Source organism: Baudoinia panamericana, assembly GCF_000338955.1.
Source record: "Baudoinia panamericana UAMH 10762 unplaced genomic scaffold BAUCOscaffold_9, whole genome shotgun sequence".
NCBI classification, from domain to species: Eukaryota; Fungi; Ascomycota; class Dothideomycetes; order Mycosphaerellales; family Teratosphaeriaceae; genus Baudoinia; species Baudoinia panamericana.
Window position 1 is genome coordinate 1,014,310 of NW_006911265.1, and position 17,963 is coordinate 1,032,272.

A 17,963-nucleotide genomic window follows, 5' to 3' on the forward strand; every position below is an offset into this window, starting at 1 on the left:
GCCGGCTCAGTCGATGCAGTCGATGCATCCGCAACGGCAGGGTCGGTTGCAGCAGCAACATCCTGCCAGCAAGCAGCTCAATGGCGTGCAAGCGACACCGTCACCTCGGCCACCCAACCAGCAAGTCCAACCGCATACGAACGGGCATGGGCAAGCCAACGGGACTCATTCCGGGCCTCAAGAGCCCCCCACCGACCCCTCCCTCCCCATCGACCGCGACCTCCTCAACGCCCGCCGCTGCCTCGGCCCATGGGAAAAGTCGCTCACCGCGCAAACCCCGATCTCCGGCCTTCTCCAAGTCGTCCAAGACTGGCTGTGGCACCACTTCAGCCTGCTCCCGGACTTTGGCCACGACTCCTCCCTCGGCACCATCGAAATCGAAGCGAAAATCGGCCGGATCCTCCGAAAAGATAGCGATGAGCGGATCGTGTTACCCGTGATGACGCCGACGGTGCTGGAGAAAGTGTGGGCGGAGAAACAGACACGGTTTGAGAGTCAGATGGATGTTCACGAGCACAGGGCTATGAATGAATTCTTGAATGCTTGTGCGACCGTCTCGCATAATGAGGCGGGTAGGGTGGCGGTGCGGTATTCCCATCCGCGTGAGACGGACTCATTTCGCACGCTTTCGCCGCTTGGACATAAATTCTTGCCTGCTGCGGTCAAACGACACACGAGTGCGAGCGGCGGTGGTAATAGTCAGAGGGGACTGAAATTACGCACGACGACTGATAACGCGACGGGCAAAGTTACGGCGAGGATTGTGAAGGTGAAAGTGGCGGATTTGCACATTTTCAACCCGGGCTGGGAATACGATTGTCGTATTTCCCTCAACTTGGAAGCGAATATGCTTTCCCGGCCGGATTTACCGCCGTACGAAGATCTCGTCGTCGATGAAACGACTCCCGCGGAGGGAAGTGTGGGTGTGGGTGTGGGTGTGGGAGTGGGTGAAAGCCCGGACCGCAATAAAGACCGTCTTTCCTACAATCACCTCTGCTACCGCGTCGATCTGACGAAAGTCGAGGTGAAAGGGGTGGCGGGGGCGAAGTATGAGTTGGAGCTTGAGGTCGATGCGCACGTGTTGCGGGAGCAGATGGGGCGGTTGGCGGAGGGGAGGGAGAGTGGGTTTGTGGATGTTGTGAGTGGGTTTTTGGATGATGCTACCTTGCTTATGAGGCAGAGGGCGGGGGGGCGTGGGGCGGGGTAGGGGCAAGGGTAGGGAGGGAGGGCGAGGGTTGCAGCTTTGTCTTTGGTTTCTAAGAGCGTTTTTGAGCGGGTGGCGTGGCCTGGTGTGGTGTGGCGTGGCGGCGGGTTTGGCATTGGATTGGGTTGGCTTGGACCAACTGGGAGAAAGGCCGGAACGGTGAGCAGTTTACTTGGTTAATGTCTCAGACTGCCGAGCGACGTATCAATCCGTTCGCATTATCGAGGAGTATGGTGTAAATCACGTGAATTCAGGTAGAGTCATGCTGCCGAAGTAAATCCGCGGCTACCTTCCAGCAGCCAATCAGGTAGCTCGCAGTGAGTGTTTCAACATTCCACGAGGACCGGACACGACAGGACAGGCTGCACATCACTTTATCTTTCATCCATATTCTCCTCCACTTCCACCTTCAACCCCCGCTAACAGAACGCTGCAACTCCACCACATACTCTTGAACGCATACGAGTCTCTTTTTCAACCATACCGAAGGGCGGACAGTAAGCGGCCATCATGGCGGGCATCCTCGATCAGCGCTTTGACGACGACGAGGAAGAGGATGACTTCAATCCCGAACCTGAGCAAGGCTCCGAACCTGATATTGATGAGAAGCCTGCGGCTAATGGTGATGCTGTCCATGATTTGACTGAAGATGGCGATGGCGTGCCAACGAAGGCTAAGGAGCGTGACGATCTAGAGGTGAAGGATGAGGATGAAGACGAGAAAGACGATGACGACGATGATGCTGAAGATGGTATTGATGGTGCTGATGGTGCGGCTGACGAGGAGGCGGAGGAAGATGAAGACGAAGAGGACGAGGAAGAAGATGAAGATGACGATGACATCGAAGGCCAGCCCTCCCGAAAACGGCGAAGAAAGCACCGCCGCAACCAATTCATCGACGTGGAAGCCGAAGTCGACGAGGAAGATGAAGAGGAACCGGAAGAGGACGATGACCTGCCCGGCGAGGAAATGCATCCGGACGACCTCCAAGAGTTGCCGCCGGGTGCCGACCGCGATGATCGGAAACATCGTGAGCTCGACCGACAACGCGAAGCCCAGTTCCACCTCAATGCGGAAGAAGAAGCGGAACGGCTGAAGGAGCGCTACGGCCGGCAGTCACGTAATAAGGGACCTACTGGCGCCGTCGTGCCGCAACAACTCATGCTTCCGGACGAAAAGGGACCCAAGATCTTCCGTATGCGGTGTAAACCCGGTAAGGAGAGGGAAGTTGTTCTGAACATCCAGGCTCGCATTCTGGAGCGCGCCAACTCCCGCGAGCCGGTTACTATTCTTTCCGCTTTCGAGCGGTCAAAGCCCCATTCGAGCAGTAGTAGCACGGGACCGAACCCGATGGCTGGTATGCTATATGTCGAAGCGAACCGCGCGGAGGAAGTGATAGCGGCATGTGAGGGGATTAACTTCGTCTTCATGAGCCACAAGCCGATGATGGTGCCCGTGGGTGATATGCCGGCTTTGCTTAAGACACAGAAGGAGAAGCAGCTCGAGCCGGGCATGTACGTGCGCGTGCGCAGAGGGCTGTATATGGGTGATCTGGCGCAGGTGCACGATGTGGAGGCTAATAGTACTGATGTCACCGTCCGCCTTGTGCCACGTCTTGACTACGGGCTGAATGAGGATGTCAACGCGCCGGTGGAAGAGATCTTGCCGAATGGTCAGAAGCGGAAGCGCACGAAAGCGCAAGTTCAGCGGCCACCGCCTCGTCTGTTTAGCGAGATTGAAGCGCGTAAGAAGCATGCGAAGTACCTATCCCGACAAGGCAATCTCAGCGGGAATACGTGGACGTACCAGAACAAAGAGTACGTTGATGGCTTTCTGATTGAGAGTTTCCGCCTGGGCGCATTGCAGATCGAGGACGTCAATCCAACGCTTGAAGAAGTCACGCATTTTGCAACTTCAAGCGGCGAGGACGGGGGCGAGAATCTCGACCTTGCCGCTCTGGCTGCCACGCTGAAGAAGAGTTCCGCCGGCGAGTTCCTACCCGGGGACCGAGTCGAGCTGTTCCGCGGCGAGCAGAAGGGCGTCACGGGTGAGAGCGTACAAGTCTACAACAACATCGTCAAGATCCAGGTCGATCCCGGCTTTGGGTCGCTTTCGGGGAAAGTCATTGAAGCTAGCATCGACACTCTGCGCAAGATGTTCCGCGAAGGCGATCATGTCAAGGTCATCGGCGGGAGCAAGTACGTTGATGAAGTTGGTATGGTGGTGCGAATGAAGGACGACCGGGTCACGATCTTGACGGATGCCGAGCAGAAGGAGATTACGGTCTTTAGTCGCGATTTACGGGTAGCTACGGACTCCGGTGGAGCAGCGATGGATAGTAAGTACGACCTTTTCGACCTCGTTCAGCTGGATGCTGCGACGGTGGGTATCGTCGTGCGGGTTGATCGCGAGAGTCTGCGCGTGCTGGACCAGAACGGTATGGCCAAGACACTTCTACCCAGCGCCATAGCGAACAAGCTCGAGAAACGACGGACGGCTGTCGCCACGGATCGTGACGGCAACGAGATGAAGATGGACGATACGATCAAAGAATACTCCGGCGAGCAGAAAACCGGCCGTGTGCTGCATCTGCGCGGTAACTCCGTCTTCGCTCAAAACCGCGAACGCACGGAAAACGCCGGTATCTGGGTCGGCCGGCACTCGAACGTCCTCGTCGTCGCGGCAAAAGGCGGCAAACCAGCCAACGCAGGCGTGGATCTTACGAAAATGAACCCAGCGCTCGGGAAACCGAACGGTGGCGCCTCTCCCATGCCTCCGCCGCAGTCGAAAGGTCGGGATCGGTTGATTGGCAAGACGGTCAAGATCCGTAGCGGGCCGAATAAAGGTATGATTGGGATTGTCAAAGACGCTGGCGCCGAAGAGGCGAAGGTGGAGTTGCATGCCAAGAATAAGACGATCCCCGTCAAGAAGGATATGCTTGCGCTTATTGACCCGGATAGCGGGAAGATTATTCAGGGCGGGATTCAGAGTCTGAGTATGGGCAAACCGCCGCCGGCGGCTATGCCGAGTTACGCTATGGCTTCTGGTGGTGGGGGCCGGACTCCGGCATATGCGGCCGGGAGCAGGACGCCGGCGTATGCGAGTGGTGGGTTGAGTGGTGGTGCGAGGACGCCGTCGTGGAAGCAAGATTTGGGGTCGCGGACGCCGGCGTTTGGGGTTGGAGGTCAAACGGCATATGGTGGGTATGGAGGTGGTGGTGGAGGTGGGCAGACGGCGTATGGAGGTGCTACGAGTTATGGTGGGGCGACGAGTTATGGTGGGGGGAGCGTTTGGGGTGGAGGCGGAGGAGGAGGGGTAAGTACCACATCCTAACTCTACGCACGCTCTAGCTTCGAGAGTACTGACAGAAGTGTTGACAGGCCTCAACCTGGAACCCTTCCGGTGGCCGCACGCCCGCGCCCTCCGGCTCGAAGACGCCCGCGTACGGTGGCCTCGAAGCGCCGACACCGGGTCTCTCTGCTCCTACGCCGGGTGGCTACCAAGATCAGCCTACGCCTGGTGGCTTCCGAGATCAGCCGACTCCTGGAGGGTTTAGAGGTGCAGGCGGGAGTTATCAGACTCCTGCTGCGTATCAGACGCCGGGAGGCATGATGCCGGAGACGCCGGGTGGGGGTGGGGATGATGGACCAGGGTATGATTAGAGGTGCTGTGAGGGGCGTTTTTGACGAGCTTGGGAGCCGTCTCATGCAAATAGCAAGGCTTGTATCACTATAGGGTAGAAAGAGATTGTATGATGAAGAAGGTGGTATACGCTCAGTTTTCAATTAACGAAATGCTCACCGCAGAGATACAGACTACTTCTCGCATGCGTGCATGGCAGAACAGGATTACGGAAACGGGTTATACGGCCCTCGCCCGAAACATACCGCCTGCACGTCGTTACCCGTCACGTTCTGCACCGCCTTGCCATTCGCTCCAAACCGCAAGATCAACCCTCCATCAGGCGCCGACGTGTTCATCGGTAGCCAGCCCAGCGCAGGTGGGCCGCTGTAAGGATTCTTCATCTGAGTGACGGGTACTGGGGTTAGCTAATGTCCTCATCTAAGCACGATGGCTTGCTAGCACTTCTATCGAGGCATCAGTGCACTGAGAGGACTTACGAAGGCCAAGATGAAGTCTTCCATTGTCTGACTCGTTTGGACTTCGAGGGGTTGGATGTCGCTTTCGGGTGTCACGACGATGGAAACGTTGGCGCTGCCGCGGTTCGCGGAGCTGTACTCGTATGCGCCGAAGATCATCTGCGGGCTGTATTAGCCAGGGTCGTCATGAGCTGGGTGCTGTAAGCTACTCGCCGGTAAGTCAGAGCTGTGGAATGCACCCATCCAAGGCAGCGGGTCTTGGTTCGTCCAATTGCCGGCGTACTGGTACCTGTATGTGGGCGGCAAGCCATATTGGTTACGGAGGATTGTGGTATTAGCGCCAGTGCATAGGGAGAGGCTCTCGGTGATGCCATTCGCGACAGTCTGGTTGACACCGGCCAGCGGATCGCTGGCAGGATAAGGCGCCAGGCTCCCGCCTTCATTAGCAACGCTTGAGTAGATGATTGGAACTTTCGTCACAAAGCCTTCGGCGTACCGCGCCGTGTTGTTGCTGAATGCGATCCGCTCATCCGCAACCACGCTGAAGGAGATCGCTGGCTGAGTTGGATTTGTCGAGCTCGAATTGTCTTGGTACCCACCCATGAACGCGATGATTCTATCCACGTCGACGTTCTGCATACATGCCAGCTCAGCGGTGGCGTTGTTGGGATAGTTACACCCGACATTCTGCGCCACGAAGGTGAAGTTGGTATGGTCGGGATCGGTGATTGGGGCGCCGTTGTATACGTTGCCGGACTGCGCGAAGATGGCGTGCGCAATGGGCTCGTCCCAGAAAGCGTAGTTATGGTAGTCTACTGACGCCGCGCCGGCACTTTGACCCCAGATCATGATACGGGACGGGTCGCCTCCAAAGTGGACGATATTGTCGCGCACCCATTCGAGCGACAGGCGTTGGTCGAGAAGGCCCAGGTTCTGGTCATAGACACCGGCCGCGTTTGGAAATCCCATGATGTTCATGCGGTAGTTGATCGTGACCACGATATGCTGCTGAGTTCTGCTGACCCATCTGTCAAGCGTAGAGTACGATGATTAGCGAGATTTTGAAAGAGCAAGGACAGGTGATGGATACCTCGGCGGAAGCTGTCCGGGCACAAGTATACCGTTTGTCTGGAACCCTCCGCCTGTCCAGAACAAGGCCACCGGAAGTTTCGAAGCGCTGGTGGCATTCGCGGGTGTCCAGATAGCGAGGCTTAGGCAGTCTTCACTTGCAAAGGCAGCTGGCTCTCCGGCGGAGAAGTTGGCATTGCCCCAGAGACTTAAATATTGTGGGATCTGCCGGTTCCATACCGCGGGATTCCTGGAGACGTATTGCGGGCAAAACGGTGCGTAGTCCGTGGCATTGAATCGCTCGCTGGAGAGTGGTACAGCTTGAGGCGGCATCCAGCGATTCTTACCTGCTGTGGTCTGACCATATGGTACGTTTAGAAACTCGCGGACGCCTTTGCGGGTGGAGTCGTACCATGATCAGTTGGTCCTGCGACAAAGTTTTTCGACCAGAGAGTGCTCACCGGTGAAGTTTGCGTCATATACACCGGTATAGTAGCCGGTCGATGTGCGGACTGTGAGTGGTGAGGAGCTTGGAGCTGCAACCGCAGCTTGCACGCACAACGCAAGAGTAGTGATGGAGAGATGCATGTTGACTGTGATGATATAGCAATTGACATAGAAGCATACTGACTGTCTTCTTATAATCTCTCGTGCTACAGACAAACCTCCCCTTAGGGAGGTCGATGAGATGTGGACATCTACCCGTCAGTATCCCGGTGTCGGATAGTACGGCAACAGCGTGAGGGTTGTCAACAGATCGCCAGTACAGCTTCAGCATCATTCGCTATGTAGTCGCACTTGACGCGGGCTTGGGCTGTGATGTTGGCGGTTGTGGTGCGGTTAAAGTCGTCTCCAGAAACCCCGCTGCAGATCGCAACTCGGCATGCTGTGAACGACATCCGAGGTGGAGGAGAGCGAGTCAGTCATGGTGAAAGCCATCTTCACTGGCCACTCCTGGTCAATGCCGTCCGACCAGAGTACGGCATGCGTGGGTTGACGCCATCGGAGTCTGAGGCCACAATAGATTCTCCTGCTCCGCTCCAGTCCTGCCGCAACCGTGGCACGAGTTGATAAGACCATGCACGTTTGTGAAACGAGGATTCAGAAGCTAGCAAACTCCAGCCAACTTTTTACCAAACCCAGCAACTCGTTAGTACGGTCAGCTTTGACTATAGTTTCGACCTCGTCAAAGCTGAGTCTGCCACATCCGCCCCTAGTAACGACCTCTCGATCGATTTCCTCCATAGATGCGAGCAGCGATAGTCGCGCCGCAGACAGTACCGTTGGGCGTGATTTGCTTTCTCCCGAGGATAGCGGAAGACCTGCTTTATTCGCCCGAGGAGCGTTCTCATGCGTTAAGGCTCCATCCTCGACAACAGATGCAGTGTTCGGTCTATTTTGTGGCATTGTAGGATCTGCTGATGTGTCGTTCAGGATCGACGGCGGTCGAAGAAGATGGCGCAGCGACTCTGGTAAGCGACTTTCGTTATCCTCGTCGTCTTGAGGCATCAGAGCACCATTTCCTCGTCCGTCAATGATTTCGTAGCCTGCCTGCTCCAAGAGCCTATCGAGTGGCTGGTGAGCTATGTCCGCTTCACGCTCTGCCAAGCTCTCAGTGTCGGTCGGTAGTATATCGGCGCGAAATGGTGGTTCCGGGGAGCCCGCAGGTGTAGGAGGTGGTTGACGGGTGTGTGAGTGCATTGCTGTCGCCGCCAGTGGGTCTGTCGATGCCATCAAGCAAAGTTCCTCTGCAATGCGTTGTTTCTCCGCAAGGTAGTCTTCTATTTCTGTGCGCCATTCGTTACGCTCTTGACGAGTGGCGATAGCAGCGTCGTGCTCCTGTTCCTTCAACCTGAATATGCGGTCTAGTATTTCGTTCATCCCTTGTTCGACAATCTGCAGCAATACGTCTCTGTATGGGCCATGGTCAGATACCATCGAACTGTCCTCGTTGGCGAAGTCCCGGATATTAGCGGCGTCGGTGTTGGAGCTTATGTCGTCTCGATCGTCTTGACCTTTCAGCATCTCTGGAGATGGCGATGCATGGTGCCTCAATCCTCCAGCGGAACCAGGCGTAGGGATGGCATTATCCAGAAGCCAAGGGTCATCCTCCTCAAGGATCGTCTTGATGCCGGGTAAGGGCTGCATATCGCCGAAAGCATCAAGCTGCTTCCCCTGGCGTGGTCGATCCTCTCCATGCGGAATGTCTTGTTGGTTGAAGATTGCACTGATTGGCTGGCTTGACCGCAGCGTCTGCAACGCATCGAGAGTCTGATCGTTCTCACCCATCTCCACCATGTCGTTGACCTGCTTCTCCTGCAGGACGTATTTCGCTCGAAGCAGGCGCAGAAAGTCAGAGCGATCCAAATAGCCATTGTCGTCAATGTCGAATCCTTGCAGAACTCTTCTCATAGTGTCGAAACGCGCTGGGCTCCGAAGAAAGGATGTACCGTTGACAAACTCTTCGAACGCTATGAGCCCATCGGCGTTGGTATCGTAGAAGTGAAACGTACGATCCATGATCGCGTTAGGAGCGGAACGCAGGTTCCACCACTCAGGAATCATCGCTCTTCTGAACCCTGCCTGATCGATAGCAACCATTATGCCAAGTGGATCTTGTAGGAAATGCACATTTGCAAGGCACGTGAATTGATCGTAGAGCGCATCGATGCTAGGCTCGTCGAACTTATACTGCTCGAACAACCGCTTCCTTGAAGCTGGCTGAAGCGGTGGGTAGATCTTCCTGGCGTCACCAGAGTACCATAAAGGCAGCGTCTTGCCATTGTTGGACATCGGTGGCAATGGTACTTTGATCTTAGCGAACAGATGAGTCTTTGGATGTGCGGTATGTGCCTCGCAAGTCGTACAAAGGTCGAAGTCCGCACAGTTTAGACAGCGCCATCGAACGCCTCGAATGGGCAGCTGACCGCATTCTTCACAGGAAATGCCTCTGTGTTCGTAACCTTGCCGGTTTGCGTCTTGCTCTGCGATGTAGTATAATAAGCCTTTGAGACCGTGCGTGTGCTCATGTGGAGCGTCAGTATCTTCTACCGGCTCCTCCGTCACTGCAGGTCCATCGTCGGCCATGGCAATCTCGTACATGTTACTAAATTCCTCCGGACGTGGAGGCGTCATGTTCATAACGTGAGCAGCAGCAATCTCAAGCGCTCGAATGTTCTGCTCAAGGTCTCCTTCAATGCGAAGCAGATCAGCAAACGGCGTCATGGCCACCTCTGCACGCACATTCGGGAAGTGCTGGGCTTCGAGGGTAACTGCCACAATGAACTTAATAACTCGAATGCATACCTGCCTGTACGCAAGATCATCCAATGGACCGAGTTGGTTCGAGAGCGTCTCCCGACTTGGCAAGGATCCATCCGCCATGTCATACACATACTCCCGATTCCCACATTCGAACTCGAGAACGCCTATGGCTGTGTTGAGCCCGGGTGGTACCATACGCCACCTTAGATCACCTGGGGCTAGAACTGATGGCGCTGGACGGCGACGGACAGCGTTGCTTCTTTGAAGTCCAGTGTCGGGCGGATGGGTGAGCACTGCGGTGCACGTGTAGTATATACCACATACTGCTGCTAACCCAGCGATTGCGAGGATGGCTGGTTTCAGGAGACTTAACGTGGCTTGCTCCATCAGGGAGTGAGTGTTGTGATAATGTAGCGCGGCGTGCCAATTGTTTGTACTGTAATAGGATTGAAAACGAATTGGTACATATGGGCGGCCGGTCTTGTGTTTGCGCAACCTCCGCCGCAAACACGCCCACTGGTAAGAGCGATCCGCAGATGCTCTGCCTCAGGAGTTTTGACGGCCGTAAAGACCAACCCCATCATTGCGGGAGTAACGTAGTCAAGTCACCTTCGCGGAGCATGAAGTGCATGGCGATGATCAATGTTAGAAGGCGGGCTGGACAAGTAGGTACCGTTAAACGTGCGACACGTCTTACAACTTCCTGTCCGTGATGTTAAGATGAGAGTCTGTGTCACAACGTATCTACCGTTGTCAGAATGAATGAGCCAGCCTATACGCTTTGCAACGCGAGCTTTGAATGCGCCCAATGCAATTGCAACACTCACGATGGCAGGTTATAGGGTTAGTACAGCAAGGTCTCGGCTCTTACAGCAATATACGAGCCTTCTGGGGCACGTACATGGCAGCCGAGAAGAAACAGCATCGCAGAGAAACGTTAGGAGTGCAATCCCTGCAGAATCCACGCGTTGGCACGCGGCTAGTGCTTCACCTCCACTAGCAAATCTTCTTACAATACTCCTTCCGACTCCTTCGTCAGCCTCACCTGCGGGGCGGTCCTTTTGTTGGTGAGCCTCGCGGAGAGCGGAGATGCTATCACTTCCCCGAACTCGAACCTCTCGTGTGACGGACGCAGGGTACCCGAAGCTTCAGATCGACGCAGGTATGGTAGAGGCATCAACAAATGCAGACTCCTCTGTGAGCATGCGAACGCAGACCCAACAGTAGCATAGCAGCAGCCCCCAACCTGCCGCTCGGTGCCGAATACGGGCTATCCTGCCGCCGCAAAACAAGCTCCTTCCTGGTAACAGCGTGCCGTAGTCGCTCCAATCGCCACACCAATTCTGATGAGCTTGTTGCAAATGCAGGTACCATGCTCTTGACCGGCATACACCTCTATCCATTGGCCCAAGCATTATTTCCCGGGCCAACCTGCATCATTTATCAAGGTTCAATATCATGGCTTCCTACGTGAAATCCTTCGCACATTGAATAGTACTAAATGCTGACCCTCATTCGCTACACCCTGGCCTGGCTAACGTGGTGTAAGCACACCATGAGAAGTTAGCGGGTGCTGATTGGCATCTTCTCGCTGTCTCGTACCGGTTATGACGACCTTTTCACTGCGTCGAAGCAGCACGGCAACCCGAATGCTCGACTACTGCACGCTCAAGGTTGGCTTGCTCACTACGGCACGTAGCCCTCTGTAAGAGAAGGCAGGTATAAGTAGGTCGCCCGCCTGCATTGTCTGGTGAAGTATTCACATTTCACGAGCATTTCTCACCGAACATCCCTACCTACTTCGTTTCGTGCATCACCATGCGCCTTATCCCCCTACTCACCGCTCTGACGGCAACCCTTTGCGCCGCTGCGCCAGTCGACAAGCCAGTCAGGAAGGAAGGGCTCTTCCCACGCCAATTCGCTGGCAGCAATAACACAAGCGGCCGACCGAACCCCACCTACACGCAAGACCAGCTCGACCGCATCAAACTCTCCCTCTCCGCTGTCGACCGCTATTCTTACATTGAGAGCCTTGGCGACACAGATCTCTATTTCAAATTCGACTATAGCAAGCAGGCCAACCCTAACCCCGTAGCCGGCGCCGGTCAAGGTGGCCAAGGCGATCTTTCCTATGTGGACAACTGGCCGGCTCTGCTCAACACAGGTGTCGCAATGTCCTTTGGCTTCCTCAACCCATGCGGTATGAACACTCCACACACCCACAACCGCGCAACCGAGCTGTTGGCCATCGTGTCCGGCAACAACGTGAAAACCTCATTCGTACAGGAGAGCGGCTTGACGAACCCAATTACAACCACACTGGACTTGTATCAGGGTGCTATCCTGCCCATGGGATCTATTCACTTCGAGTTCAACGACAATTGTGAGCCTGCGATCTTCGTCGCAGCGTTTAGCAACGAAGACCCGGGTTTGTCCAGAACGGCTCAGAATTTCTTCATCCAAGACCCGGATATCGTGGATGCAGATTTGGGGTGGCCGGCTTTCTTGGACGGCACCAACATTGCAGACTTCGAGAAGACCATTCCCAAGGCTTTCGCACTGGGTGCTCAGGAATGCCTGACCCGGTGTGGCATCACGTACAACAGGACCGCTCACTAGCGGGATGCGGAGGCAATGCAGATGCGTAATGTGGAAGCGGTGGCGCTTGAACAGATACATTAGACAAGACCTCATGTATCGTGTATGGAGGGCTCGTTCACAACAACGTCCTCTTGCTCTTCACCTAGGATCTCGTCCAGCCATCTCAGACGCTCGCTGTAGGTGTCGATAAGTTCGTCTGTATTGACTGTAGGCTTTTTGGCAAGACTGGAGGACTTCGATGCCGCCTCACGTCCAGAGATTCGAAGCATCAAGCCTCTGCCCAATCCCTGAGAAGCCTCTCCCCAGCTCGGTGCTTGTGATACGCTCGCATTCAACGCTTGCCAATGCGGGCTAAGGGACGCTGCTGATAAAACCGCCTTGCCATCTGCAGCCATGTCAATTACTGCTACGCGCTCCTCTGCGTCTTGCCGTTCATCCAAAGCAGCCTGCTGCTCTATCGTCGCAAGCATCACGTTCGTAAAGTCGTCGGGGTCGTCATCGGCAAATACGTAGCGTATGGTGGGATGATAGTGTTCGCGGGTTTCGCCGTCCTCAACAAGAATGAAGAAAGGCTTGAAGTCAGGCGGAGGCAGCAAGCCTTCCTGCGGATTGCTCTCGAGGTATGCAATTTCTTCTTCGGCTGTAGCAGCTCTTCCGAATGAGCTCGCAGTGTTCGGCTCTATCACCTCACCTGTCCGAGTTGCTATCTGGTTGCCGCTATCTGTGTTCATGTTAAGCAGGCTGTATATGCTCCACGCTTTCGACGCAACTGCCTACCTGCTCCGGTTGCCGAGCCATCACCTTGCCTCGATAAGTCCTCATCATGATGACCTGTCCCCTGGACGAGCTCCGTCCCTGCGCTAGAGATTGTAGCAGAGGCCAACGATGATAGTAGCCTTTGCTCAGATGCGCCGATGGGAAGACTGGACATTCTCCATCGTCAAGCGATCGACGGTTGCATGAACGATGCTCCGCTTAACGCCGTCTCGGCTAAGAGGGAGACGTTGAGCGACGCTGACTAAGCGGCTCCACCGTCAGTGACTTCGAACTTGGCCACCAATCCCATGTCGAACACAATCGCTTGCTATCAACGGTGCTGTGGCAGCTGAGTCTGCTGGATACAAGCTAGCCGAGAGGATGCCCTGTCTTAGACTAAGCCAGAAGCATCCTTGCCAGCGCGTACTGTCCGCTTAGATCTAACATTCTCATCAAGTGAGCGTTGGAGGCCTGATCGCCCTCTGCCCAGTATTCCGTACTACTCCACGACTGACCGGTAGAGTTTGGTGCAATCCACCTACTGACTCCTTCTGTGAACTCTCGTAGCAACAGTGATGGCTGGTGAACAAGAACGGCCCAACGGCCAACCCACGGAGACCTCGCCTCTGCTTCCTAAGGCTACAGAGTCCAATGGTGTTCCAGCAGCAAGCCTGCCAAACGAGCCCGCCGGAGTTGTTAGAGCTGGTGATAACGCTACAGAGGAGCAGCAGCAGAGCGGAGACTCATCGCCGGCTGGAGATGGCCAGAAGCAATTCGAAGGTCTACCAGAGGTCAAGAAGCAGATGAAGTATCTAATGCCCGCCCTAGGAATTGGCATCTTTCTGGCAGCAGCCGACCAAACGATCATTGTCAGCAGTTATGGCAAGATTGGCAGCGAACTGGATGCCCTCAACCTGACCAGCTGGATTGCGACATCGTACTGGCTAACGCTAACATCATTTCAGCCCCTGTACGGCAAACTTAGCGACATATTCGGGCGCAAGGCAGCATTGCTGTTTGCTTACAGCGTCTTCGGCCTTGGCTGTCTTTTCTGCGGTTTCGCTCGGGATATCAACCAACTCATTGCCGCACGAGCTTTCGCCGGCATCGGAGCCGGTGGGATGACGACTGTTGTCTCGATCCTGCTCAGTGATGTCGTTTCCCTTCGTGAGCGCGGGAAATGGCAAGGCTACCTGAACCTCATCTTCGCTGCGGGAAGCTCCTCTGGTCTTCCGCTAGGCGGTCTGTTTGCTGACTCTGTTGGGTGGCGGTGGTCGTTCATCGTACAGGCTCCGTTATGCCTTGTCGCCTTCATTGCCGTTTCCTTTGCATTGCATCTGCCAACGACGGACGACGCAGATTGGAAGAAGAAGCTTGCGCGAATCGACTTTCTCGGCGCAGCCGTACTTATTTCGGCAGTCTTCACACTACTACTTGCCCTTGATCGCGGCAGCAATGTCAGCTGGAGCGCCACCATCACCATAGTCTCTATCAGCGTCTCGGTGCCGCTGTTCATGATCTTCGTCTTGGTCGAGAGGAAGGTTGCCAAGGAGCCCTTCGCCCCCGGACACATCATCTTCAACCGCTCAATGTTCGCCTGCTATGCTTGCAACTTCTTCTCTATCGGGACATTCATGGCGATGTTATTCTACGTCCCACTGTTCCTCCAAGCTACTGAGGGCCTGTCTGCTACAGGTGCGAGCATACGACTAATTCCGGTAGTGCTCTGCAGTGTGACCGGCAGCTTGGGAGGTGGCATATACATGCAACGGAGCGGCAAGTACTATTGGCTTACGGTTCTGGCTTATTCTGGTGTTCTGATCGGTGCAGTTGGTGCCTTCGTCTTCTCAGGTCCGCTCATAACCAGCACGCTTGGTGTCATCTTGTCTGTGTGCCTTAGCGGACTTGGAAATGGCATTTCAGTAACTACGACCCTTATCAGCTTGATCGCGAATGCCTCCCCCCAAGACCAAGCGGTGACCACAGCTTGCAGCTACCTATTCCGCTCGCTGGGTAGCGTCTTCGGCATTTCGATGTCAGCTACCGTGGCGAACCAGACCCTGCGTAAAATGTTGGCTTCTGAGCTGCCCTCACAGGGGTTGTCTCCGAAGAAGGCAGCGGAAATTGCAGATCGTGTCCGACAGAGCTTGACATATGTGAAGAACCTGGATCCGCAGGTGCAGGCTGTTGTTATTGACTGCTACCAAAGAAGTACGAGCGCGGCTTTTGCTCTGCAAGCTGGGCTCGTGATCGGTGCAGTCATATCCTCATGGTTTATCACGGAGAAGACTCTAAGCAGGTAGGCTTCGTGGAAGATGCAGTGAAAGGAACTCGCAACACTGTCGCTGGGAACGCTGTTCGTTGCTATTAATCTTGGTGATGCGCTGAGTAGCAGATAGGTCGATGGTGAGTCCGTTCAGCGATAGAATTGAAGGGTGAGACTTTCCAGTCCCGATGTCGAATAAGTGCGTGCCACTCGTGCATCTGCAGCTAGCACGGTTGGCGAAGACAGCTGAAGCCGCTGACTTCGCTTTCGGAGTGTCAGTCCCTCACTTCAAGCTCATATCAAAGCCACCGTCAAACTTGGGCGGAAAGATCAGCAATCAAGAAAACCGTGTGCTGAAGTTGTCTCCGAAAGAACCTGCCACTTTCGTTATCACCATGCCGGCGTACGTGATCTACATCAACGGCTAGCCCGGTGTCGGCAAGCTTACAGTAGCTTGCGCTCTACAACCACACATTCCTGGCTGCGAAATTCTGCACAACCACGAGCTCACCGATCCTGTGGAGCTGAAGTATCTAAGAGGTAGCATTCAGTATCAGCTGACGCGTGGTGAGTATCACCGGGTTCGCCTTGAGCCTATCATGCAAGATGTGAAGCTTAGAGATACGGTGTTCGTCTTCACGGACAGCCAGACTGAGCACAATGAATGCATGGGTGATTACACGAATCTTGCACTCGGCGAGGACGGCCGACGATTCTACTCGGTCATCCTGCATTGCGAGGAAGCGGGGAATGAGCATCGGCTGGCGATGGCAGGGCGTGGGAGAGGTCTGATTGGCAAGCTGACAGACGTTGAAATCCTCAGACGGTATCGGAGGGAAGGCGATGGCATCTGGAGATTCGGTGATGATGATGAGCTCGAAATTGATCTAACACATCTCAGCTCAGAAGACGCAGCAAGGACTATCCTGGCATTTGTTGTAAGGCGAGAGAAAGAAGGACGAAGGTGGAACGAAGACGAACTGCCATGAGTTTAAGTCCACCCTTCGGGACAGCTCTAACTCTATATAAAAAGCCCACTCTATCAGCTCGCAGCACATTGGCAGCACAACAGCACTATTCAGGGACCTTTGGTCAATCCCAGTCAATTGCAGTTGCCAGCTGTTGTCAGCGGCTAGTCGAAGAGGTTGTCGAAGACCCGTGAGATAGCGGCAGCTACCTGGCTGTAGGTGATAATGCGATTGTGGCCTACAGTATATAGTCAGCAAACAAAACACTTATCGGAAGACCCTTAGCGGCACAAGTCGCGTACCTCCATACTCGATTATTTCGAATCTGACCCGTGGCCGATTCGCTGCCTTAACGTCAAGCACAGCCGCTCCACGGCTGCCATCCACGCAGTCGACCAGACCAGAGTCTTCCTCCTTCTCGTAAACGCCCGGCTCGAAGCCTCCACCAAAGACGCGTCGACAGATCATTTCCGTTTGATGATACGGGATGTCCATGTCCCTAATGGAGTGCACAAGCTGGAGGCTACCCATGACTCGACCGGTGCGGTCAGACTTCGTCAGCGGACTGTTGGCAAGTGCCTGATAATATGCTGCCAAACGGTCTGCGGAACGCCAAGTGTCGACCATTCGACTGGTGAGCATGCCAGCAATGTACGGGAAGGGCCGCAGAGGGAGTAGTATCGGTAGGAAGCCGCCGATACGGTATGTCAGCAAAAGGGACGGTAAGCTCGAGAAAGGCGCCACAAGCACGACCCCAGCGAATGCAGTCGGTTGGATGGAGCCCTCCTTTGCAAGCAGCGGACGCAGCTCCCTTGATGTGCTCGGGATGAGCTCGCTCGAGGGGTCGGCAAAGTGCAGGGTCACGGCGCTTGAAACGGCAGTTCCTAAGCTTTGCCCGAGAACCACGATGCGTTCTGGCGGAATACCGGCGGCATGCATGACCCAGTCAATAAGCGCTGTGCCATCCGTGATCAGGCCTGCTTCTGTCGGTGAACCGGTCGAATGACCGAAACCACGGTAGTCGATTGTCAAGACATGCGTGTTCGGTCTGAGAGCAAGTTGTCGGTATGTATCTGTTCGCCAGCCTTGAGCGATATGACCGGCATTGCCGTGGACTTCTTTGCAAGGCGTCAGTCAGCGTAACATCACAACATTGTGGAAAGAAGACCGCATACAGGCTACAATAACTTGTGCTGGCACCGGCTCATCGCTCGTGAGGAACTGGAAGGCACTGCTCCGCCTAAACTCGTCCATGCTCATGGGTAGATGCGGTCTTTGCTCCTCACGCAGAGATTGCTCATGGCGGGCATAGACGTCCAACGGTAAGATATGCCAAGCATACAATGTCTCGCCGTCCGGTGTTGGCAGTTCAAACGGTGTGACTTGATGCTTTGAGTAGCCGAAAGATTCGCCATTGTTCAGATCATCCCCAAACGGCAAGGTGTTGAGCTTGTTAACGTAGAGCGCAAAGCGCTGCAGGGTGGGATGCAGTAGGACGCCTAGCAGCGCTGCGTAGAGTCCAACAGCAACCGCGAAGAAGAGAGCGATCCTCCCCAGGACCGCCGTGGCCGGACTCGGCATTACCACGTACCACCGCTGGGAATGAATATGTCGATAAGGAGTTGAAGTTGGGTTAGCGGAGGAGATTGGCCGACGGGCTTTCGAATTAATGGCCTTAGGCATCTTCCACTGCTACAAGTGGACGATTGGGAAGGCACAAGTTCTACTACTGCATA

At 55.0% G+C, this 17,963-nt stretch overlaps 10 protein-coding genes across 10 annotated transcripts; 5 read left to right on the forward strand and 5 right to left on the reverse strand.

Moving 5' to 3' along the window:
* Positions 1 to 370: 370 nt before the first annotated feature.
* On the forward strand, positions 371 to 1,180 carry BAUCODRAFT_54011 (uncharacterized protein; the record flags this gene model as incomplete). The annotated part of the gene is made up of 1 exon (XM_007679949.1): positions 371 to 1,180. A coding segment is annotated over one exon (810 nt), but the record flags the coding sequence as incomplete, so codon positions are not given.
* A 403-nt stretch (positions 1,181 to 1,583) lies between these two features.
* On the forward strand, positions 1,584 to 4,971 carry BAUCODRAFT_132609 (uncharacterized protein). Its single transcript, XM_007680308.1, has 2 exons — positions 1,584 to 4,519; positions 4,585 to 4,971. The coding sequence occupies exons 1-2, from the start codon at positions 1,715 to 1,717 to the stop codon at positions 4,864 to 4,866; spliced, it is 3,087 nt and encodes a 1,028-aa protein (XP_007678498.1). The 5' UTR covers positions 1,584 to 1,714; the 3' UTR covers positions 4,867 to 4,971.
* On the reverse strand, positions 4,967 to 6,960 carry BAUCODRAFT_141074 (uncharacterized protein; the record flags this gene model as incomplete). The annotated part of the gene is made up of 5 exons (XM_007680309.1): positions 4,967 to 5,229; positions 5,326 to 5,463; positions 5,518 to 6,331; positions 6,395 to 6,764; positions 6,834 to 6,960. The coding sequence occupies 5 exons, from the start codon at positions 6,958 to 6,960 to the stop codon at positions 5,053 to 5,055; spliced, it is 1,626 nt and encodes a 541-aa protein (XP_007678499.1). The 3' UTR covers positions 4,967 to 5,052.
* A 353-nt stretch (positions 6,961 to 7,313) lies between these two features.
* BAUCODRAFT_562798 (uncharacterized protein) lies at positions 7,314 to 10,229 on the reverse strand. The gene has a single exon (XM_007680310.1). It carries the CDS (start codon positions 10,021 to 10,023, stop codon positions 7,474 to 7,476), a length of 2,550 nt encoding a protein of 849 aa, XP_007678500.1. The 5' UTR covers positions 10,024 to 10,229; the 3' UTR covers positions 7,314 to 7,473.
* Positions 10,230 to 10,745: 516 nt separating this feature from the next.
* On the reverse strand, positions 10,746 to 11,252 carry BAUCODRAFT_562488 (uncharacterized protein). Its single transcript, XM_007680311.1, has one exon. The coding sequence runs from the start codon at positions 11,049 to 11,051 to the stop codon at positions 10,785 to 10,787; it is 267 nt and encodes an 88-aa protein (XP_007678501.1). The 5' UTR covers positions 11,052 to 11,252; the 3' UTR covers positions 10,746 to 10,784.
* Positions 11,253 to 11,694: 442 nt separating this feature from the next.
* Positions 11,695 to 12,237, forward strand: BAUCODRAFT_59144 (uncharacterized protein; the record flags this gene model as incomplete). The annotated part of the gene is made up of 1 exon (XM_007679960.1): positions 11,695 to 12,237. A coding segment is annotated over one exon (543 nt), but the record flags the coding sequence as incomplete, so codon positions are not given.
* A 54-nt stretch (positions 12,238 to 12,291) lies between these two features.
* On the reverse strand, positions 12,292 to 13,191 carry BAUCODRAFT_562484 (uncharacterized protein). Its single transcript, XM_007680312.1, has one exon. The coding sequence runs from the start codon at positions 12,966 to 12,968 to the stop codon at positions 12,327 to 12,329; it is 642 nt and encodes a 213-aa protein (XP_007678502.1). The 5' UTR covers positions 12,969 to 13,191; the 3' UTR covers positions 12,292 to 12,326.
* A 134-nt stretch (positions 13,192 to 13,325) lies between these two features.
* Positions 13,326 to 15,632, forward strand: BAUCODRAFT_562953 (uncharacterized protein). The gene is made up of 3 exons (XM_007680313.1): positions 13,326 to 13,482; positions 13,561 to 15,428; positions 15,539 to 15,632. The coding sequence occupies exon 2, from the start codon at positions 13,569 to 13,571 to the stop codon at positions 15,294 to 15,296; it is 1,728 nt and encodes a 575-aa protein (XP_007678503.1). The 5' UTR covers positions 13,326 to 13,482; positions 13,561 to 13,568; the 3' UTR covers positions 15,297 to 15,428; positions 15,539 to 15,632.
* Positions 15,633 to 15,858: 226 nt separating this feature from the next.
* On the forward strand, positions 15,859 to 16,248 carry BAUCODRAFT_124404 (uncharacterized protein; the record flags this gene model as incomplete). The annotated part of the gene is made up of 1 exon (XM_007680314.1): positions 15,859 to 16,248. The coding sequence occupies one exon, from the start codon at positions 15,859 to 15,861 to the stop codon at positions 16,246 to 16,248; it is 390 nt and encodes a 129-aa protein (XP_007678504.1).
* Positions 16,230 to 17,840, reverse strand: BAUCODRAFT_36073 (uncharacterized protein). Its single transcript, XM_007679903.1, has 3 exons — positions 17,403 to 17,840; positions 16,530 to 17,342; positions 16,230 to 16,465 (listed from the first exon to the last, which is right to left on the reverse strand). The coding sequence occupies exons 1-3, from the start codon at positions 17,806 to 17,808 to the stop codon at positions 16,392 to 16,394; spliced, it is 1,293 nt and encodes a 430-aa protein (XP_007678093.1). The 5' UTR covers positions 17,809 to 17,840; the 3' UTR covers positions 16,230 to 16,391.
* Between the last annotated feature and the right edge of the window lie 123 nt (positions 17,841 to 17,963).